At 62.8% G+C, this 21693-nt stretch overlaps 2 protein-coding genes across 2 annotated transcripts; one reads left to right on the top strand and one right to left on the bottom strand.

Annotated features, from left to right (window-relative positions):
* The first annotated feature begins 286 nt into the window (after nucleotides 1–286).
* Nucleotides 287–19193, top strand: MAPK8IP1 (mitogen-activated protein kinase 8 interacting protein 1). The gene is made up of 12 exons (XM_045893834.3): nucleotides 287–460; nucleotides 11067–11172; nucleotides 13096–13389; nucleotides 14998–15079; nucleotides 15368–16180; nucleotides 16365–16440; nucleotides 17021–17193; nucleotides 17406–17515; nucleotides 17608–17724; nucleotides 17816–17886; nucleotides 18022–18120; nucleotides 18429–19193. Exons 1-12 carry the CDS (start codon nucleotides 360–362, stop codon nucleotides 18499–18501), a joined length of 2115 nt encoding a protein of 704 aa, XP_045749790.1. The 5' UTR covers nucleotides 287–359; the 3' UTR covers nucleotides 18502–19193.
* Nucleotides 19194–19284: 91 nt separating this feature from the next.
* FREY1 (Frey regulator of sperm-oocyte fusion 1) lies at nucleotides 19285–21640 on the bottom strand. Its single transcript, XM_045893841.3, has 3 exons — nucleotides 19854–21640; nucleotides 19587–19660; nucleotides 19285–19421 (listed from the first exon to the last, which is right to left on the bottom strand). The coding sequence occupies exons 1-3, from the start codon at nucleotides 20057–20059 to the stop codon at nucleotides 19300–19302; spliced, it is 402 nt and encodes a 133-aa protein (XP_045749797.1). The 5' UTR covers nucleotides 20060–21640; the 3' UTR covers nucleotides 19285–19299.
* Between the last annotated feature and the right edge of the window lie 53 nt (nucleotides 21641–21693).

Below are 21693 nucleotides of genomic sequence, written 5' to 3'. Positions count from 1 at the left end.
TGGGACTCAGAGCCGGGCTGGGCCGAGCCCAGGGGCCGCTGGGGCCGCCACTTCAGCACCTCGGAGAGCGCCTGCGGGGCGGGGCTCGCGGGGCCGGGGGCGGAGCGGGGGCGGAGCGCACCAGACCCCGGCGAGGGCCCGGGGGCGCGCGGCCGAGCTCGCGCCAGTCCCGAGAGCGGCGCGCGGTCCGGAGCCGCGCCCTGCCCTGCGCAGGTGCGCCCGCCGCGCCCGCCCCAGCCGGAGCCCCGCGGCGGCGGCGGCCTCTCGCCGCGCCCCCGCCGCCTTCCCGTCCGCCGCCGCCGCCGCCGCCGCCGCCTCTGCGCCGCGCTCCGCCCGGATGGCCAGGGCTGTGCCGGAGAATGGCGGAGCGAGAGAGCGGCGGCCTGCGCGGGGGGGCCGCGTCCCCGCCAGCCGCCTCCCCGTTCCTGGGGCTGCACATCGCGTCGCCGCCCAATTTCAGGTGAGAGTCCCCGGCCGCCGCGCCCCGCCCTTCAGCCCGGGCTGATCTGCTCCGGCTTCCGCGCCGCCCCCCACCCCGGCCCCCAGTCCCCAGCCCCCAACACACACACACACACACACACACACACACACACACCCCGATCCCGAGAGCGAGAGGGCGGCGTGGGGATGGGGTCTCCTCCCTGGACAGAGTCCCCAGAAACCCCCCTCAGCCTCAAGTCCAGGCTGATAGCCGCTGCATAGCCAGTGGTGCAGCTCTTTTCCGCCATTCCATGTCCTAGGCTAGGAGATTCCGAGCTGGAATTGGAGGAGGGGGCGCCGAGGCCTCCTTCTCCCCCACTTTGGGACTGCGGCAGGGCCTGGGGTCTGGATTGAGATCCCGGAGGAGGCAGACAGGCTAAGGCTTTGCTTATGCCCAGTCCGAAAGCTTCTGAATAGAGATGGGAGCAAGCTGGGGTGCCTCGTGGGTCCCAGTTTCTCGGGGCAACTGACAACCTTGGTGCTGGAAGGAGGAAGTCGTGGGCCCCTCCCCCAGCCCTGTCTGGTCAGAGGGGCCTAACTCCCAAGACTGGCATGGCCAGGACGCTCTGTAGATTTGAGCAAGCACTGACCTGGTCAGGTGTGTGCAGGTGCAGAAGGCTCAGTCTCAACCAGGAGACTCCACGCCCAGCTCTGGTTGGGGAAGTCTGGTTTGGACAGCCCAGGAGTAGCCAAGGACATTGGGTGGAAGGTTTTCCTGCTGGATCAAGTACCCAGGACCATGCTCTGAGCTCCTCTTCACCCCTCTCTCTGCCCACTATCTGGTATTGGGAGGTGGATTTTAGAGAAGTGGACAGTGGATGTTGTGGGGAAGGGATGGATATCCCTCCATTATAATCCTGGCCCCGTTTGGAGAGGAGGAAGACGAGGATGTAACTGCTCCAGAGCCTAAGAGGAGGCCTAGACTTACCCCATTGTTTCTCCATCTAATGAGCTGGCGCCTTCCCCTCTCCTGGGACCCTCACCCCAGCCAGGTCCCAGCTGGGCTCTGGCGCCAGCCCCTCTCTGACCAAGGGGTTGCTGGCTCCCTGGCCCTCAGGTGGGTAGGGACCCCTGGGGATCTCTAATGGCATCATCAGCGCTGGAAACCTCCCTTGAGGCCCTGAGCTGAGGAGCCGGGAAGACCAGAGGGAGGGGACCAGATGGAGGAGGCCAAGCGTGAGGGCTCTGGGGCTGGGGCCTTTGTGGTTGGTGCTCTGGGTCATGAGGCTGAGGTCTGAGACAGGTTCCCCCGGCATGACCCACAATGCCGAGAGGCAAATATTGTCTGCCTACCAGGAGGCCCCTCTGCAGTGGAACAGCTTAGAAGAACCTGGGTTCAGATTTGAGCTCCACCACTTTCTAGCTGAGTGACCCGCCAGTCCCATCTGTCAGGTGAGCTAATTAACATTGATTCCTTAGCGTGCATCAAGTCGGTGTTCAAGTGTCTGCCCTCCATGCTGGTGAGCATTTATCTAGCTCATTCCTGTTCAGAACATTCCCAGTGCAGGCGCGTTTACCCTCATGGGCGTGGGTATCAGTCTGCCCATTTTGTAGATGACAAGATTGAGGTTCAGTAAGACAGTGGCTTGCCTGAGGGCCCCAGAGGAAGTCAGAGCCTGGGACTGTCTGTGTGTGTTCAGGCCCCTCAGCCTCCAGGCCCTGTCTCGGGCCCAAAGGACAGCCTTGCCTCCCTCTACCTGCTTCCAGATCCCCAGTGACGGTGCAGGTTATCATGGATGCTTTAGTGAGGGGAACCGATGAAGTGGACACCAGCCAGGGAGAGTGTTCAGTCGGGGCCAGGTGGGCGAGAACAGCAGTGCGCCAAGGCTAAGGCGTGGGCCAGCCCTCCAGGACACCGTGGCCTGGCTGTGGGGACAAGGCCAGCTTCTGGGAATAGTAAGGGCAGTGTCTCCAGCCCCACATGGCCCGCCCTGCCTGCTCCAGCAGCCCCCGCTGACCTTTCCCTTGTCCTGCCCCGCACAGCCCTTCACCCAGCTCGGGTTAACCCTGGGCGGTTACTGCTCTCTCACGGCTCTTTGGTGGGGTCATGGATCCCACTGGCCCGGGTTTGCAGTCTGGCTCAGCCTTCCTGGCCGTGTGCCCCAAGACTGGGCACTTAACCCCCTGAGCCCCTGTTTCTTCTCTACGATGCCAGGGTTGGCTCCCGCTCAGGACGGTCCTGGGACCCGGATGGGACAGCACGTGTTGGCTGTCTCGAGGGCTGTGGAGAGCTGCGTTCGTGCAGGGCTGTGGTTGTTACTACGCGTGCGCCCCCCGCACCTCTGTCCACTTCCAGAAAGCAGAGGACACAATACCTAAATTTTGGTTTGCGCAGTGCCCGGCACAGAGTCGGTGCTCAAGAATGCCTTACTGGTTGATTATGCCAGGATTAGGTGTGCGAGGGCCTCCTGGAGCTCAGAGAGTAACAACAGACTGTGCTGTCAGAGGATAAGGAGGGGACGCGCCGGTCCCTGGGAGGCGCTCACTTTGCCCAGCGCCCCTCCAAGGGCTTTCTGCGCAAGAGCGTTTCATCCTCACCAGAGCTATATAAACAGAGTGTTACTATTATCCCCACTTTGCAGCTGAGGAAACTGAGGCCTCCAGAGGCTAGGTAAGTGGCAGAGCTGGGGTTTGGATGCAGGTAGTCTGATTTCGGGGCCACCCTGAAAAGAGAGCCCGGGACTAGTAGGGGGAGAGTGTGTGCAGGGAGTAAGCACACTGTGGGCGAGGAGGCTGGAGAGAGAGCATCCGTTTGTTGCTAGTTGGTTTAAATAGATAGGTGTTCTTCTTCTTCTTTTTTTTTTTCCCTTCTGATGATAGAAACACTCCAGTCAGTTACCTATAGTTGTAGATGTGGTACTGGGGGAGGGATTTCACTTATTTGACACACTGCTGTTATGATTTGACTTATTTCTACAAGGAGCATAGGTTACTTGTGTAACTTACAAAAATAGAAGAGAGAATTTAAAATTCAAGTGATACATGTTCATTAGAAGGAAAACTCTAGAAAAGAGACTAGAAACATAGCCTTTGGCTACACTGAGCTGGGGGCGGGGTGGGATAAAGGGGAGGGATGGTGGGACGGGCCATATGGGAGGGACGAAGGATGCTCAGGGAAAGTATGGGGGGCCGTCTGCTCTGGACGTGGGGGAGGAGAGCTGTGGATGAGGGGACCCCAGAAATCGGCTCATCCCGACCGCCCCCTCCCCTTTACTGAGGAGGAGGCAGGAGAGGGTGAGTGGCTTCCCCAAGAACACACAGCGCATGAGTGGCAGACCCCAGGCCTCGTGACTGCCCGAATGGTGTGGTTTCGACCTCCCCAAGCTGCCTTGCAGATGAGAGATGTGGCCACCGAGAGGCGCAGAGACCTCCTCGTTTGTCCCTTCACGGGATCGTATACACGTGGCCATTGCTTCACTTCCCTCCACAAATACTTGCACTTCGGCGGGCTCCCTGGACAGATGCTCCAGAGGCACAGCCGGGGGCCTGACTGTCATGCAGGTGTAGAGGGGAGTCAGACAGACGAGGCCTTACCAGACAGGCTGGCCAGTGTGACAGTGACTGAGGCCAGAGGCCCAGGGGAGCCCAGGCCTGCGGGTCAGTGGGCAGTGGCAGAGATTTAGCAGGAATGGCAGCATTGGATCGCTGTCTTGGGAAGGTCACACCGGCCGCTAGGTAGAGAATGGCCAGGCCGGCAGGGAGACCACCGGGAGGATGGCCATCCTGCGTGTGACAAGAAGGGGCAGGAGAGGACGTGAGGACGATTTCAGGGGTGGGAGGGTTAGCCCACTGGGTGAGGTATCTGGTTGAAGGGGTTGGGGAGGCAGGAGTCCAGGATGATGCTGGGCCCCTTGGAGATGGGTTGCCCTGTGGGAGATGAGAGGCTTGGCAGGCAGGGAGGCGAACTTAGTAGACTTCCTGAGTTTGAGGTTGGTGGCCACTGGGGACCCAACTGGAGCATTCAGGCAGGGAGTTGGGGGCCTGGGGTCACTGGAGAGGATGGGGCTGGGGCCAGAGACCCTGGGAGTCTCAGCTTAGGGAGGTGGCCCCGAAAGCCTCAGAGAGGACATTACTACCCAGGGGGCAGCAGAGAGCAGGGAGCTGGTGTAGGACGTCGCCACCAGGCTGGTTCCAGCAGCCATGTTTCGGCTGGGGGAGGGGTTCTGGAACCGCTGTTGCTGCTGGAGTCACCCTCCCCCCAACTCCGAGCCCTGAGGAATCCGGGGTAGAATGTGCTCCTAGCGAACCCCCAAAGTGGGGCCAGAGTGTTGACTTGCCTCACTTGCCCAGACATGACCACGCAGGGTCCCTGCCCCCCGCCTCTTTGTTGTCAGAGCCTTGAAGTCGGTCTCTGGATTCTTGGCTTGGGGTGCCCCCCCCCGGATCCTACAAAATGGGGTCACTGCCACCATCCCCACTTCGGGGTTCTTACCCATTCTAGGATGTTGTCTCTGTCCCCTGGCCCTCCTCTTGTATTCATTCCCAGAGTCTTCTCCCAGCCCTGACCATAGGCCTTGCCTCGTCCGGGCACCCAGAGCATCCAGCACCATCCTTCTTCCTCTGCCCCGCGTCCCCTTCCTCCTGGCGGTGTCCCAGGGCCCGGGCTCTGTGCGCACATTGGAACAAGGGTAGGGAGTCGGTGCCAAGCGGAACACGAGGGCCCCCTGCCCTCAGGAAAGTGCTCCACGACAGGGCCAGCAGCCCCAGACCCCAAGTGGGAGCCTGGGGCCAGGCTGGCATGACCCAGTCCAGAAAGCTTCTCGGGGGGAGCAGAGGAGAACAGATCTCCCCAGGTTCCACCAGGTCTCACAGGCGTGTCCATGTTCGTGCTTCTTGCTGTGTGATTCCTCACATGAAACCATGGGGTCCTCCGTTCCCTTTGCTCGTTATGCCAGCTGCCGTTTTCCACATTCATACCCAGGCTTTATGACGCTCGTCCGAGAGACTGGGTGATATTCCAACCCCCAACAGCTCCTGTGCTGAGCTATTTGGTTGTTTTCAGTCTGCAGTTATGCAAAATACGCATCCTTGGATATAAAGGTTTCCACATGTGGGATTGTTTTCTCGGGGCAGCTTTTCAAAAGCCAAATCACTGGATCCCAGAGTTTCGGCTACATTATCAGCACCAAGCGCTATAAACCCATCAGACACATTATAACCCCAAGTAGGGATTGGCCCTGAGGACTTGTTTCCGGGGTTGGACTCAACGTTTCGTTGGTGAGGACTCCGGCGTGGACATGGTCAGGGAGGGAGGTAGAGACTAGAGGAATAAACCTCGCCTGACCCCAGTGTCCACTCAGAGCTGAGGGCTCACCCCCACCCCACCTGCACATTCTACCCTGGATTCTGACGTAGGTGGGAACACAGAAAGTTGCACTGGAAGGACAACTGACTTAGAGAATTTTAAGGGGAAAATTTAGAAGGACCTTTGGTTCACTCAGTCAACATTTATTAAGTAGCTACCAGGCACCACATTGTTGATCAAAACAGACATGGTCCTGCCTTGTGGACCAGCTGCCTCCACGGGGAGCCCCCCACTGGTGGCAGAACCCAAAGCTATAATCACAGCGATCCAGAAACCCCAGCAGGTGCGCCTAAGAGAGCCAGTAGCAGGGCTCTTTACCTGGTCAGGGAAGTCAGGGAAGGCTTTGAGGGAGCTGGTGGGGCTGGAGGGGGGTAGGCAGGGTCGGGGGAGCGACGATGACACCCTAGAGTGGAGGGGGGCCCTCCTGAGCCTTCAGGCCACAGGGAATTTGGGCCCCTTTCCCTACCGGCCAGGGAAAGCTACTAAGGGATTCTGAGCTGGGGAGGGGTGACCAGACCAGATTTGCGTGTCAGATGTTGCTTTTGGTTGCCCGGTGGAGAGTGGCCTGTAGGGGGGCCAGTGGGAAATGGGGAACCTGCCTAGCTGAGAACCCACTGGGAGCCAGCTGTCGGCTCAGCACACACAGGGCCGCAGAGGGACAGGCTGGACACTGGAACCACAGATGCTCTCAGTCATGAGAGCGGCCTGTGGGCACCATGGCTGGGACCCAAGGCCCCTCAGGGGCATCCTGATGCCGCTTCCAGCCAGCCAGCAACGGGGAGACAGGAATGGCCTCTGGACAGCCAAATGCCTGGCTCAGGTTCGGCCTTGTTCCGCTAAGGCCTTTGTCACGTCACCCTTACTTTGCACGCACTCCTGACCCAGCCCACTCCTGGGAGGAGGAGTTGGAGAGGGCTAGGCTGCCGTTGGTGGGATGAGGATAGCAGGGAGACGTGACGGCACATGGAAGGGAAAAGGCCACAGAATAAGCACCCACGCACAAGGGCATGTTTGTTCATTTTGGAGAGCTCATCGCAGGAAGAGGTGGGGAGCACTGGAGGCGGCATGTTTAGAACTCAGTGAGGACCCAGCTTGGCCAGGAGAGAGGACTGGGGCACCAGAGTAGGAGGTGAGGTTCATGCAGGAAGAGGGGACCTCGAATGTAAAGATAGACTCCAGAGGTCAGGGAGGTCCCAGGAGAGCAAACTCATGACACAGAGCCACCAAACGGTAACCTGGATGAGACCTTGGGAAGCTCGGGCAAGCAGGTTGGACTGATGGACAGGCTGCTTCTGAGGTCTCCAGACCTGGAGGTGAGGGACGCCGACCTGCGGGGGGTTGTGTGATGCAGCTGGAGGCGGCCCCCTGGTGCTCAGGGCTCCAGTTTGCAGGGGAAAGGTGGGCTGGTGGGATCAGGAGGGGACAACATCCCTCCTTCCCCTCTTCCCTCCTCCCCTCCAGCTTCTTCTTCCTCTCTTCCTCCCCACAGTTGCCTTCCTTGAGCCCGGAGGGCCCAAGGGTCTGTTAAGCTTCCCCTCCATGAAGCCCCCCCCCCCCCCCAGAGACCCAGAACATCCAGTGCCTGGAGAAGCGGAGCTAAGGGCAGGGGCAGGGCAGGTGGGGGGTGACTTGCAAAGGCGACTGCCTGACCAGTCCGTCCCCTTGTTCCTTGCTTGTGACCCCCGCACAGCACTCCAATTCACAACCGCTCCGCTCTGTGAATCCCCAGCGGTGCCCTTGAGGGGGTACGCAGCTATAGGTAGCCTCACGGCACCTTCTGTCTGAGCCTTAGGGCTCCGCATCTGCAAAATGGGCAAAATAAGACCATCTCCCCAGGTGGCGGTGAGGATTGAAGGAGACGCAGAGCATGAAGCCAGTTGGCGGCCAGGGCACGACAGCTATTCAGGAAATGGAGCGGCCAGTCCTAAGTGAAGGAGCCAGGATTTGATCCTGTGCCTCCCATCCCCAAGCCTGCTGCGGGGACCGTCCTGCCGTCCTGCCACACTTAGGAGAAAAAAGTCAGATAAGAAACCCCCTTCACCTGCCCCACTGGAGCTGGAGGCCGGTGTGGGCTTTCAAGCCCGGCCCCATGCTCCCCCCGCCACCGTCCGGTTAACCTCAGTGCCCTTCGCTGTAAAGGAGGCTACGGCTGTCCTGCCTGTCCCCAGACCTGCCGTCCCGGGCCGTGGGATACAGGGTAATGCTGAGGGTGTAGGGACGAGCTGAGAAAGCTCCCCTGCAGGCCTGCCCTGAACACTGTGGTTGGGGAGGAGCAGGCAGATGCTAAGGCTGTCTGCCGACAAACATCTGGCAGGCGTGTACTCGGGGCCTCGCATGTGCAAGATGCCCCACCAGCTCTAGCCTCCAGGAGCATGCGGTCCAGCTGGAGCCGGGCAGGTGGGGGCCCGCGTGCCTCACCTGCTGGGTACGAGGGTGGGCAACGTGAGCTCCATCCACCTCTGGAGCAGCCTGGTGGGGTGTCTGATGGAGGCCTGGTGCTGTCTGTCCCCCCACACTGCCTTGCGTCCACGCAGATGGTGACACCAGCCACAAATGAGGGGTTGCCCGGGGACCAATGAACATTGCCAGGCGGGCTGTAAGGCACTGGCACAGGGGGGCTAGGAGGGCTTCCTGGAGGAGTGGGCTTAACTGAACCTTCTTCCAGCAAGCACAGCTCGAGAAGCAAGCCCTGGACTAGAGCCCGGGGAGGCAGGTGCAGGAGGCATAGGCAGCCACACCCAGAGCTGGAGGCCTTGAATGCCAAGCCAAGGGGTCGGCCACTAGCAGGGAACCTTAGGGGGTTGTGGGGTGGGGGGCAAAAGGGTGGTGTTTCTGGCAGCTTTGCAGGGTGGTGGATGGGGTGGAGTGCTTCCGGTATGGGGGCACTGAGGTGAGCAGGCCAGTGGGGAGGTCTGGGGCTGCAGAGACAGGAGCTGGGCCAGGACCCGGCAGAGAGGAGGAGGTGGTGCAGAGGTGTGCAGGGATTCCTGGCAGAGCAGGGGGCACCTGAGGGCACCTCTGGGTCAGATGCCCTGTGACCCTGCAGCTCCCTGATGCTGGCGGAGTCCCAGGAGTGCCTTCTCTGTGACTGTCCAGGCAGCCGGGCTGTATTGACCACCTACTTGGTGCCAGCCACTGGGTTCTCCTCCCCAGCCTCAAGGAGCGCCTCATCTGTCCAGCTCCCTCATCCTGGTCAGAAGCCCTCTCTGCTGTTCCCTCCGGGGCCTGCCAGCTTCTGTGGATGGCACTCCACGGTGACATAAAGCTCTTTACCTTCCAGCCCTGCCCTGAGAGGTCCACACCTGGTCTGCCCTTAGCCCCGGCTATGGAGCCTCCTGTGCCCATAGGCACGTCCTGGGTGCTGAAGGATGAAACTCTGGGGAGGTGGCAGGGTTCTGTCGTGCACCCAGCTTGTCGGGAGAGGCAGTCCAGACCCTCCTCGGTCATCCGCCACTGTGTGGATGCTGCCTGGGCCCACAGAAGCCTCCCCGAGGAGGTGTGAGGGCTGAGCGCGTTGGCGTGTGGATGGGGGCATCCATTCATGGAGAATTTCAGAAGCCCCCCATCTTATCACCAGGCACCCTGAATGTGATGCTGGCCCTTTAAAGCAGATCAGGGCTGGCTTTTGGGGGGAGACATCCCAGATTTCTGCCATCTGCTTATGAGCCTGGGCCAGGGAGGGGGACCACCGCAGCCCCCGACAGGGCATTAGAAGGGCAGGTGGAGCCGGTGGCTTCGATTGCAGTAACCCGATCCCGAGGGGGAGGTGGCAACCAGGGGCGGCTTCAGCCTCAGCCTCAGCGCCACTGCGGGGCCGCCAGGCTGGGAAGGCAGCGGCCTGCAGCTGAGGGCTGGGCTGGGAAGTGCTGGGGCTGGGGCCCGGGTCAGCAGCCACTGCCTCTTCTGCTGGCCCATCTATTTTTAATGAGCTCCCCAGGGTTCTGCAGCGGGCAGGATGCAGACAGGCAGGCCCAGGCAGTGGAGGCCCGAGGTCCCAGCCCTGCCCTGAGCCCTGGCCTCCCAACCTTTCTGGGCATGAGAGGGTGGCCCTGGGGCCCTGCAGCCCCCCGGCCAGGCAGGGCTCTCCATGAAGTTGGTGCTGAAGATGGATTCGAGCCCAGACAATGACAGCTGGTTGGAGGATCAGTGGGAGCACTGGTAGGGCATACAGGGATTGGTGGGGGGGGACACCTGGGGGGGGCAGCTCCATGGAGCTCTGGGTCTCTGGTCTGACTGAGGCAAGAGGCGAGGCGGGGGGGTGCGCCTCCTAGGTCCCCCTGGGGGCTGGGCCACCACCTCTCCTGGGTGACCTTGGACTCCTGGGTGTCCCTTGCTGTGTACCTCAATCTCCTGGTCTTATTTGGAAAAAGGCTCAGAACTGGCCCCAACTTCCTCCAACAGAATTCTCCCAAACATCCCAGCCACACCAAGCAAGGTGGAGTGCCCGGGGCTGGTGGTGAGCCAGGTGCTGGGGACAAGCCCACAGTCGCTGCAGTGGGGTTGGGGGCACAGCGCTGGCCTGGGGGGCGGGGGGAGAGGGTTCTGGCACAGCCAGTTAGAGTTGTGGTGCCGATGTGCTTTGGTCTGTCCCCGAGCTCACGACACCTCTAGCCCCAACTCCGGGCCTTCCTTGAGCCCTCTGCAGCCTTCTGTCCAGGGTCTGTGCTCTGGGCAAGCGATTTTGTGGTTGAAGAGATGAAATGAAGAACCCAGAATGGGGGGGTGTAGTCTCTCATGGAACAGGCTGAAACTCACCACATTGACGCCACATTTCCCTTCACTTGCTCCCAGGGCTCAAGAGGCTTTGGTCTTCCTGGGCTGGGGGCATGGAGCACTCTCCTGAGGCTGGGGAGGGGCCTCTGCCAGCACCTCAGGTTTTATCGCTGCAGGGGTTGCACGGGGAACCCCCTACTCCAGGTATCCCTTGGAGTCGCTTCTCAACTCTGCATTCTCCATGGGTGAACTGGCCTCGGTACCTGCCCTGACCCTGGGAGGCATTTCTCTGGCCAAGCTGAGGCTCTGACCAGCTGGGCCTTCCAGGCACTGCCTCCTGGTTGGCAACAGAATGGATAGCTCCCAGCCGGGAGGAGCGGGAATAACCTGGAGCCTCCCCTTTCCCTGCCTGTTACCCCTTGCCTCAGTGCGGGTGGACACCAAGTCCCATTCTCTGGGGGCTGTGATCTGCCTTCAAGGGGCCGCCCCTTGGAAGAGGTACTAGGAAGACCTCGGTGGGCTAAGTAGTACCCCTGGGTTGGTAACTTCGGCTTCCTATGCTCACCAGGCTCACCCATGACATCAGCTTGGAGGAGTTTGAAGATGAAGACCTCTCAGAGATCACCGAGGAGTGTGGCATCAGCCTGCAGTGCAAAGACACTCTGTCCTTGCGGGTAAGAGCCGGCTCTCAGGAGCCCCGGGGGTGGGAGGACAGTGGGGGACAGGGTGGGTCGGGACAGGAGTGAAGGCATCCCCATATCTACAAAAGGGCCTTCAGGGTCTATATGGCATCCTCATGAAATGAAGTGCTCCATCAGGAGTTTTTGGTTGTTTTTGCCAGGGGGGCCAAGGCAAGAGGCAGCTCCCTCAACTGCCCACAAGAAGGGAGAGCCAGGAGGTCTTCAGATGGAGGGCAGTAGCAATTAGGGCCAGGCTTAAAGGAAGGGTCAGGACTACCCTAAACCCTTTCCAGAGCGGCCTTGGCAGAGGGCCTGAGGCAGAGCAAGGGTGGAGTCTGGTGGACTCTGCAGTGCTTTGGGACAGGAGAAAAAGAGCCAAGGCACTCCCTTAGCTGCCATTGCACCAAACCACGCCACACAGCCCTGCACACCCTCCCTGGCCCGCCGTTCTGAAGGCTCCTCCCGAGGGTTAACCCAGCATTGCCGCTGCTTTTGGCCTCCTGGCTTTGTCAGAGGACAGATGGCTCTGTCCGTTCCCTGAGTTCTGAATCCTGCCAGGAGGTCCTCAGCATCTGGGTAGCTTGGGTCAGACAGGGATCCCCCTGTGTCTTTTTCAGAACAGGAAGAAGGGGCCACTGGCCAGGAAACAGGAGGCAAAGCACAGGACTAGGTTGCAGAGCCCAGAGCTTCTGGCAGCCCCCAGCAGGGTGGGTGGCCAAAGCAGACGTGGTATTAGGAGAACGGTTAGCAAAGGAGAGCTGACATGTGAGCCGGGGGGCGGCGGCGGCGGGGGGGGGTGGGGGGGGGTGCCTGCTTCCGGGTGACCTCCTGTTGCCTGTTACGGAGATTCTGTAAGCTCTGCCAGGCAGGGGGAAACCAAGGGGTGAGGATGACCCTGCAGTACCCCCTGCCCCAACCCTCCCCGCTCTGGCCAGGCCAGCAAGGGTGGGGAATGGTCCCAGGGCCCTGAGGTAGCTTCCCTAAGGTCACACACCTGTTCCGGAATTCCACACCACCCCTTCATCCAACACACACCAGCAGAGTTTTGGAGAGGGTGGTCCCTGCGACCAGCCAGGGCCCTGAGGCAGTACTAGCTGGAGGTGTACCCTGTGGAGCCTTAGACAAGCTCTAGGGGGCTTTCACACACTGTTGCCAGTGAGTCCTCACCTCCCTGGGAAGCGGGGAGGCAGTTAACTGGTGAGGGATTGGCGGGGGGGGGGGGGTGAGGGGGGGGCCGGGCAGGGGATCTGTCCAGGGTGCCGGGGAGTTAGTGGCAGAGCGGAAACTAGACTAGAGTTATCGAGATTTAGGATGGCCTGAGGGAACACCTCAGGTTGGAGGGGCCTCGGACTGTGAACAGGTGCCGCGTCCAGGTGCCCCCCTCGCCCCTCCCCCCGGCACCCCTCTTCCGGCCGCGCTTAGGTCCTCCTGTTCGCACTGCCGCCCTCCCTCCATCCTCCGCCTGGCTGAGACTGTTTTCCCAGTTTCCCTCGCTGCCCCCTTCAAATACTAACCTCCCCCCCGCTCCATCCCTTATGGGGCCCGAACTCCTTGGCGACCCTGCGTCCCCATGGCAACAGCGGTGACCTCACTCTGGGCTCGGCTTACAACCCCGGTGAGGTCACTGGCCGTTGCCAAGGGAAAGGGAGGGTGCAGAGAGTCAGGAAGGCGGGCACCGTGGGGAGGGGACGGTGTGGACTGCCAAAGGCGCCGACTAGATTGGGGAGCAGTCGGTTTCGCGCATCCTCGCGGGGGGCGGGAGGGCGCGGCCCCCTCTCGCCGGGCCCCCTGCCTCTCTCCCGTGACCTCCCCCTTTGCGGCCGAGGTAATGGGCTCGCCCGGGCGGGGGCCGGTGCGCGGCGGCCTCGGCCCCGCCCCGGCCCCGCCCCCTGACGCCCCTCCGTCCGCGCCGCGCAGCCCCCGCGCGCCGGGCTGCTGTCTGGGGGCGGCGGCGGCGCGGGGAGCCGACTGCAGGCCGAGATGCTGCAGATGGACCTGATCGACGCGGCGGGGGACACTCCCGGCGCCGAGGACGACGACGACGACGAGGAGGAGCGCGCAGCGCGGCGGCCGGGAGCGGGGCCGCCGGAGGCCGAGCCCCGCCAGGAGCCCGCGCCCCGCGGCCAGGGACAGGGCCAGGGCGGCGGGGACACGTACCGGCCCAAGCGGCCCACCACGCTCAACCTCTTCCCGCAGGTGCCGAGGTCTCAGGTGAGGCGCGGGCAGCGTGGGGCGGGGCTGAAGGGGCGGCGCCCTGAGGGCGGGCGCCGGAGGCGTGGGGGGCGCCGAGCAACTCGCGGCCCAGCCCCGGCCGGCGGGCTAGAGGAGCGAGGAGGGGCTGTGGGAGAGGGAGCCGCGGGCGGGCGCGGGGAGAAGTCGGCCTGGTGAGACTTCCCAAGGGGGAGGGCCCAGGGGAGGTGGTCTGCGCCGGCAGGTGGGATCTGCCCTGAGGGAGAGGGGCCAGGGCGGGCCGACAGGGTTTGGACCCTTGAGGAGTGTTGGAAGGAGTGAAGGGAGCGAGAGGGACAGTGGAAGGATCTGGGTAAGGAGAACAGTGGGGGCTTAAGGAGGGCAGAACAGACCTTTGAGGGCTAGTCGCAAGGGTTTGGAGCTTGGGACCTCAGGCTGGGGCAAGGTTTTCCCTTTAGGGTGTGGGGGTCCTGGTGAAGGGCAGAAGCAGGCCTGGAGAAAAGAGCATCTACAGTGGTCGTTGCTGGGGGAAGGTCATGAGGAATTGTGAAGAGGTGGGCAGGCAGGCAGTTCGAGATGTGGGCAGCTGGGAATTCCCAGAAGGCAGGGAAGAGGCATGGGAGGCGGAGCTGCTTGGCTGAGTTGGGGGCCCAGGGCCCCTGGGCTGGGTGGCTGGATGCCAAGGAGGGTTGAATAGGGTGGGAGAGAGCCGGCTGTGGCCCTTTGTCTTCCAGGCCCAGTCAGGAGAGGTACAGAAGAGGGACTCAGGGAGGTGGGGCTGTTGGTGGAGGGTGCAGGGGCTGCAGGCAAAGGATTGGTCCCTTTCCCAGAATCCTCTGGGGTGGATTTTGGCAGCCAAACTCCTGAATGTGAGGGCCTAGGAGTGTGTTCCCAGGGGAGGGAGCCTAAATCGTTTGTGGGGAGCCTTGTTTGTAGGCATGGTGGAGAGGGGTCCCAGGGCACCAACGATGTGGGATGGGCGGCCTGGGAGATCCAGGAAGGAAGGCTGCTGACGACTACATCTGTCATTCCTCAGTCATGTGCTCCTAGAGGGGTGGGGGAGCCATGCTATTGATTCATCATTTGGATGATTCATCCCGGCCCCCCAGGCCAGCTGCTGCGAGACCCTTCCTCATCCTTTTTTCAGCTTCTCCTAGAATATCGCTGCCCCTTCCCTAGGCCATAGCTTCCTGAGTCCCAGGACTTGGCTGGAAGTGAGCATCTACCACGTAAAGCCCCCGTGTCTGGGACAGGGGGTCTGGCTCTGTCCTCACACGGCTCATGCTTCTCCCCCTCTCCTCCTCCACTCACCAGCACACATACTGGTCTTCTCCACCTTTGCTGAGGCTGATAAGAGCATCTCCCCAAGGGTTGGCCAGCTTCCCTGAGCCAGGAGGGAGAGCCGTCTAGAGCCATTAGGTCTGGCTGGGAGGGCTCTGATTTGCCACCTCTCCTGGCTGTTCAAGGAGGGTTGGGGGTGAGGCCCTTGGCAAGTGTGTGTGTGTATGTCTGGGGGTGGGGGGTGCAGCAAATGGCCGAGGGATGGCCTGATGGGGGCAGGGCCAGGGCCTCCCTGTGCCGGGCACTGTTGACGCCTTCTGTCACAAGGGCCTTTTGTTTTCTGTACAGGACACACTGAATAATAATTCTCTGGGCAAGAAGCACAGTTGGCAGGATCGGGTGTCTCGGTCATCCTCACCCCTGAAGACCGGTAAGTCAGGACCCTTTCCCTAACCTGGCCCTCCCCCTGCCCTGACTCAGTTTCCCCTGCAGAGAGCAACCCGGCAGGCTCCATCTTGCCGAGGTGAGATAAACTGCCCATCCCACAGCCTTGAGCAGGCCCATCTGAAGTTGGCTGGGACGGGAGTGAGAGCACTGGCCCCAGAGCCCACCGTGGCCTAGCGCCCGGGAGCCTTCCCGTGCTCAGTGGAGGGCGCGGGTGGCCTGGGAGTCAAGGGCGAGGCCACCTGCCTCGAGCGCTGACCTGCCTGCCCTCCAGGGGAGCAGACGCCTCCACATGAGCACATCTGCCTGAGCGATGAGCTGCCGCCCCCGAGCAGCCCCGCCACCACCAAGGACCGAGGCACCTCCACTGACAGCCCCTGCCACCGCAGCACTGCCCCGCAGATGGCCCCTCCCGGCGCCCCCCCCGCCGCCCCCCCAAGCAGCCGGGGCCACGCGCACCGAGACCGCATCCACTACCAGGCGGACGTGCGGCTAGAGGCCACCGAGGAGATCTACCTGACACCAGTGCAGAGGCCGCCGGACCCTGCAGAGCCCACGTCTGCCTTCCTGCCGCCGGCCGAGAGCCGGATGTCGGTCAGCTCCGATCCAGACCCTGCGGCCTACCCCTCCGCGGCGGGCCGGCCGCACCCCTCCATCAGTGAGGAGGACGAGGGCTTCGACTGCTTGTTGTCCCCCGAGCGGGCCGAGCCGCCGGGCGGAGGGTGGCGGGGGAGCCTCGGGGAGCCGCCGCCGCCTCCACGGGCCTCGCTGAGCTCGGACACCAGCGCCCTGTCCTACGACTCGGTCAAGTACACGCTGGTGGTGGATGAGCACGCACAGCTGGAGCTGGTGAGCCTGCGGCCGTGCTTCGGAGACTACAGCGATGAGAGCGACTCAGCCACCGTCTATGACAACTGCGCGTCTGTCTCCTCGCCCTACGAGTCGGCCATCGGGGAGGAGTACGAGGAGGCCCCCCGGCCGCGGCCCCCCGCCTGCCTCTCTGAGGACTCCACGCCGGACGAGCCCGACGTCCACTTCTCCAAGAAGTTCCTGAACGTCTTCATGAGCGGCCGCTCTCGCTCCTCCAGTGAGTCTGCCACGGGCGCGGTGGGGGGCCTGGGATGGGGCAGCGCCGAATCGAGGGTGTTCCTGGAAGGTGGCCTTGCCCGTCTGCTTAAAGGTGTCAGGACTGAGAGCCTGCTACCTGTCCCCCCACCAAACCTCAGCCCGAGCGGGTGGGCTCTCCTCCAGCTCAGCCCCCTCGCTTGCAGGTGCAGAGTCCTTCGGGCTCTTCTCCTGTGTCATCAACGGCGAGGAGCGGGAGCAGACACACCGGGCCATATTCAGGTAAGAGCCGCAGGCTGGGCCGGCCAGGCAACAGTGGGGCCACCCGTCCTGGCCTCTGCCATCCCTGCGTGGCCTAGACCCAGAGCTCACGCTGGTGTCCATCCGTCCGCTCAGCCCCAGGGGGCCAGGGTCCACCCTGGCAGAATTGAGGGCAGTGTGGCCTTGGCCGTGCCGCCAGAGCCCGAGACGGAGCCCCACATCTGGCGGGGGGACGGAGCCCAGGGAGGGGGCCCGGCAGAGATGATGCCCAACCATGCACAAGGCACACCCCTGCCCGCCCTCCACAGGGAAGTGCTCACTTCCTGTTAACCTCTGTGGTTCTCGAGTGGCTCTGGGCACCTCCTCCCTGAGCCAAGTTCCTGGGCGACAGGTGCCCGTCTGCGTGATCTTGCTCTTCCCCGGGAACTAGCATGAGCACAGGCCCAGGAGACTTTGTGGAGGTTTATTGAACCAGTGCCGCTCTGGGGGCCGCGTGCCCCCAGGGCTGGGTGGGAAGCCGACAGGTGACGGGGGGGGGGGGGGGGGGGGGGAGGCCCTGCGGGTGAATTCCTTCCTTGCCCTTGTCGGGGGGGGGGGGCAGGTTTGTGCCTCGACATGAAGATGAGCTGGAGCTCGAGGTGGACGACCCTCTGCTGGTGGAGCTGCAGGCCGAGGACTACTGGTACGAGGCCTACAACATGCGCACGGGCGCCCGGGGGGTCTTCCCCGCCTACTATGCCATCGAGGTCACCAAGGAGCCGGAACATATGGCAGGTAGCGTCCTTTCCCCTCCTTGGCGCCACCGGGCCCCCCCACATTCCCCCTTTGCTGCCAGGTGACTTCAAAGCCCCAGGGAGGGCCCTGGCAAAGGGGACGTTAGGTGCATCTCCCACCAAGAGAAGGGAGGCCCCGCCGAGCTGGGACACCCGGGGACTGTGGTCCCTTGTGCTGACTCAGCCAGCCCTCACTTCCCGCTTGCTTTCCAGCCCTGACCAAAACCAGCGACTGGGTGGACCAGTTCCGGGTGAAGTTCCTGGGCTCCGTCCAGGTTCCCTACCACAAGGGCAACGACGTGCTCTGTGCTGCTATGCAAAAGGTGCCTGTTCCCCGCGCCCCCCCGGCCCGGGACCTCCGCCCTCTCCTGGGGAGAGGGGCGCCCAGTGCCTGATGCCCGCCCCTCACCCACAGATTGCCACCACCCGCCGGCTCACCGTGCACTTTAACCCGCCATCCAGCTGCGTCCTAGAGATCAGCGTGCGGGGCGTGAAGATTGGCGTCAAGGCTGATGATTCCCAAGAGGCCAAGGTGACCACCCCGGCCGCCCGCCCCCCTCCAGATCTCCCACCTGTGGTCCCTGCTGGCTGATGACACTCTGCCTCTCATTTCCCTCCTGCAGGGGAATAAATGTAGCCACTTTTTCCAGTTAAAAAACATCTCTTTCTGTGGATACCATCCGAAGAACAATAAGTAAGTGGGAGGGGACAGAGAGTGATGTGTGAGGGGACGGCCTGGGGCCGTGTCGGTCGGGTGCGAGTCTGCGAGTGTGTCTGGAGAGGGTTGAGCCCCCGCGCCACCCTCAGACAGATGGTTCTCCTCGCACAGGTACTTTGGGTTCATCACCAAGCACCCCGCTGACCACCGGTTTGCCTGCCACGTCTTTGTGTCCGAGGAATCCACCAAAGCCCTGGCAGAGTCCGTGGGGTATGCCCGTGTGTGTGTGTGTGTGTGTGTGTGTATCCGTGTGTCCTGCCGGGCACCCAGCCCCAGAGCACGCGCCAGTCCCCCTCCCAGCTCTGCACACCTCGTGGCCTCGTAGCTCCTGACCGTGTTGGCTGTTGGGCCCCTCCTTCAATCGCAGTGTCACGCAGGAAGTACCCCGTGGGGACAGCAGAGCGAGCAGCTCTCTCCCAGGGAGCCCAAGCCCTGCCCAGGAGCCCAAGGCTCCAGGTGAAAAACCGCGGGTGGAAATGGGGTTCTTCCCGTCACCTGGGTGTCTGCCTGCTTCCTAGGAGAGCATTCCAGCAGTTCTACAAGCAGTTCGTGGAATACACGTGCCCCACGGAAGACATCTACTTGGAGTAGCTGCGCCGCCCCGCCTTCTCCATCCCCGGGCCCGCAGGCCGCACAGGGACAACCTGGCTGCTGACGGGATGCGGCGCTGCTTGAGGAGGGCCGCCCGTCACCACCCGAGGACGGGGAAGTGGGGGCCTTTGGCCGAGGGTGGGGGAGGGCGGGGTTTCTGGGGAGAGGCAAATGCAGTTTATTGTAATATATGGGACTAGATGCATCTATGGAGGACAGAGCAGGCTGCCCGGGGCCTGGGAGGCAGCGGGGCTGGGGGGGCAGGCCTCTGGCCAGGAAGGATGTCCGTCGTAGGAGCCGAGGGCTTGGCCCCATCCTGGGCGTCGCTTCCCCTGCCAGGGCCTCTGGCTCTCTCTCCAAGCCGATGCCACCTGCCAGTGCCCACCCGCCCCCCCATCCCCAGCGCCCGGCCGAGCCCAGCCACCTCCCAAGGACTTCACAGCAGGTGGGGGTGCAGTCCCTGTTCCCCTCTGTCACTTGTGTGGGCTCTGGGTGGCTGGCACGCTGGCCCCCGGCACGTGTGGGGCCTCACCAGGGAAGAAGAGCGCTGCGGCAGGGCCCCCGGCCCGGCAGGAAAAGGAGGCTTCTGGACGGGCCCGGGCCAGCCAGGGCCTCTTGGCTGCTTCGGCTGTAGCCCCAGCTTGGTCCATACCCCCTGGCCCCTACTATTAAAGTGCCATTTCCTGTCTGGACCGCAGTGGGTGTGTCTCCCTGTCCCCTCCCCCCGCCCCCAGCTGGTGTCCGTGTCAGGAAAGCCCAAGCCTTGGCTGCACAGAATAGCTTTATAAGGGGCTCCCGTCACAGGGGTGCGTCGTAGTAATACTCAGCCATGTCCGGCCCGTCCCGCTTGCGCTGCTGGGCCCGGGAGAGAAGGGGTCGAGGCCCTCGCGGCCAGGGGTGCTTGGGTCGAACCCCATAGTCTAAGGAGAGAAGGGGGTGTGGGTGGCAGGGGAATCCGCCCTGATCACCCCAGAACAGTGGTGTTTGGGATGAAAAGTCCCCGCGGCTGGACATGGGTTCCCCCCCCCGCCGGGCATGTGTCCCACACTGGGGGGCAATGGGGGCGGGCAGGGCTGAGATACTACCATCCACTAGGCCCGAAAGTGGCTGCGAGAGTTCCAGAGGGGCTGAAAGTTCTTCAGGGACAGATCGCTGAGGCCTGTGGGAGATGGTGGGGTGCTCAGCCCTGGCCCTGCAGCCCACTACCTACCTCCCTGTGAAGGCTCAGGGTGGGGGCCTGGGTGAGCCCCGACGCCCAGGGCAGGGCGGGGAGCGGGAAGCGGCACGCAGGGCCCCCTGCCTTCCAGGCCCCCCGCCCGGTGGACCGCTGACCCCGTGCCCCCAGGAGTTACCTCAGCGGCTGGGGGCGGAGGAGGGCAGCAGCCAGGACGAGGTAGAGGAGGAAGAGGCTCAGCCCGGCCCTGGGATACAGAGCCCCCAGCATGGCGAGAACCATCTCCTGCTCCAGCCCTTGTCCCCCGGCTTCTGCCTGCCCCTCCCCCGGCCGGAGGACAGAACCGCTGCCACCCGCCAGGGCCACCTCACAAAGGCCGGACATTCCAGGGCTCCGCGGCGGGGCCAGAAGCCTCAGCTGAGGTTCGGTTCGGTTTTTTGACGCTGTCGGCCAACAGGTGCCAAAAGGCACCTTGCTCGTGTCCCTGCCCGAGGGTTAAGGGCACAGACCTTTGGAGTCTGATCTCGGTTCACACCCCCACCTTGCCTCTTGGGAGGCGTACCGGTCACCGTTGTGGGCCTCTGTTTTCTCCTCTGTGGGGTAAGGTATGTACCTCTGTGCCCAGGCGGTGGCGCACAGGAGAGGTCACGTGGAGAGCCCCGACCGTCCCCACTCTGCCTCCTCCCCACCTCCTGCCGCCGCCACCCTGTCCTTCCCTCAGTGATGCCAGGAACATCCTCCGCCCGCTCAGAGATGCCAACGGGGAGGGGGGGCCTGCTCTGAGAGACTTCCTCCCTAGTTCCCCAAAAGCTTACAACAGCCTGGCCCCAGGGCTCCCCACCACCCCTGAGGCTGGACAGACGGATTTTGAGTGAGGTGGCAAAGCCCACAACTTGCTCCCTGGAGTGGAAGCTTCCCGAGGGTAGAGACTGCTTTGTTCACTGCAGGATCCCCAACCACACTTGGTGGATGCCCAGTAAATGTTTGTTGAATGAATAAACGCCACGTGATAGCATGGAGCTGGTCTCTTCTCAGGCTGAGGCAAAGCTGTGGGGCCCTTTCTTTGCTTCCTGCGCAGCCTCCCATCTGGCACACGGGCCTAGCTCACTTCGGAAGCCCCGAGGCTTTAAACCCGAGACCCCGGGCCGCCTCCAGACCTGTGGAGTCAGGACCTGAGAGCTGAGCAGGGCTCTGCGCTTTGGAAACCCCATCGCTTCTAAGAGCAGACCTACTGGGGGTCCAGCCCTGCGCCCCTGACTGCCGCTGGGCCCAAGGCCCGGAGAGAGGCATCCCTGGCTCCTGGTCCTCAGTAACCCCCAGGGTGACAGGTGCTGGCATCTCCTCAGGCTGTCCCCGTGTGCTCTGAGCCCACACACTAACCGCTCAGTGGTTCTCTCCCTTTCTGTGTCCTGGACACCACTATCCCTCACAAGCCCGTGTCCCCATCCTCCGTCCTCACTGCCGCCGGGAACCCTGAGTTCTGGACACACTGCCCAACTCAGTCCCTTGTCCCTCACCCTCCTTGCCTCTGAGAGGCCACCGTCTCCCTCTCTATCCACACCCAGTCCCTAGCCTGCCTGGGTGCCACCTATACCCTGTCATCCCCCGGCCACGGCCTTAATCTGGCCCCAACCACTGTTGGAGGTTTCTGCCATCATGTCCCCGTGCTCAGCCTCCGGCACCAGCTGCCGGGAGCCCCCCCGCACCAGGCCGCTGGGGTGCGGTATACTTTTTCATTTTTAAGTATTTTGTTTGAGAGAGCAAGAACACGAGTAGGGTGAGGGGCACAGGGAGAAGCAGGCTCCCCACTGAACAAGGAGCCCGATGCAGGACTTGATCCCAGGACTCCGGGATCACGACCTGAGCCAAAGGCAGACACTTAACCGACTGAGCCACCCAGGCGCCCCGGGATGAGGTTTAAAATGCTCCCCTCCCCACTGCCTTCCGGAGGCAGGTCTGAGTTTCTTGCCTGGCCTGTTGGGATTTGGCCCTGACCTTCCCCTCCCTCCCGCTCCTCC

This window comes from Mirounga angustirostris, unplaced genomic scaffold, assembly GCF_029215605.1.
Source record: "Mirounga angustirostris isolate CCGP_5_RB_7025 unplaced genomic scaffold, mMirAng1.0.hap1 SCAF_13, whole genome shotgun sequence".
Classification (NCBI taxonomy): domain Eukaryota; kingdom Metazoa; phylum Chordata; class Mammalia; order Carnivora; family Phocidae; genus Mirounga; species Mirounga angustirostris.
This window is presented reverse-complemented; position numbering and strand designations above follow the sequence as displayed.

Bases quoted from the DNA above. Each gene is read 5' to 3' on its own strand.
- MAPK8IP1 (XM_045893834.3), top strand. From the start codon at position 360: ATGGCGGAGCGAGAGAGCGGCGGCCTGCGCGGGGGGGCCGCGTCCCCG. The intron at 13,390-14,997 runs GTGAGGCGCGGG...TTTTCTGTACAG, and splicing joins CGCAGGTGCCGAGGTCTCAG to GACACACTGAATAATAATTC. The intron at 18,121-18,428 runs GTATGCCCGTGT...CCTGCTTCCTAG, and splicing joins GCCCTGGCAGAGTCCGTGGG to GAGAGCATTCCAGCAGTTCT.
- FREY1 (XM_045893841.3), bottom strand. From the start codon at position 20,059: ATGTCCGGCCTTTGTGAGGTGGCCCTGGCGGGTGGCAGCGGTTCTGTC. The intron at 19,661-19,853 runs GTAACTCCTGGG...CATCTCCCACAG, and splicing joins CTCCGCCCCCAGCCGCTGAG to GCCTCAGCGATCTGTCCCTG. The intron at 19,422-19,586 runs GTAGTATCTCAG...TTCTCTCCTTAG, and splicing joins ACTTTCGGGCCTAGTGGATG to ACTATGGGGTTCGACCCAAG.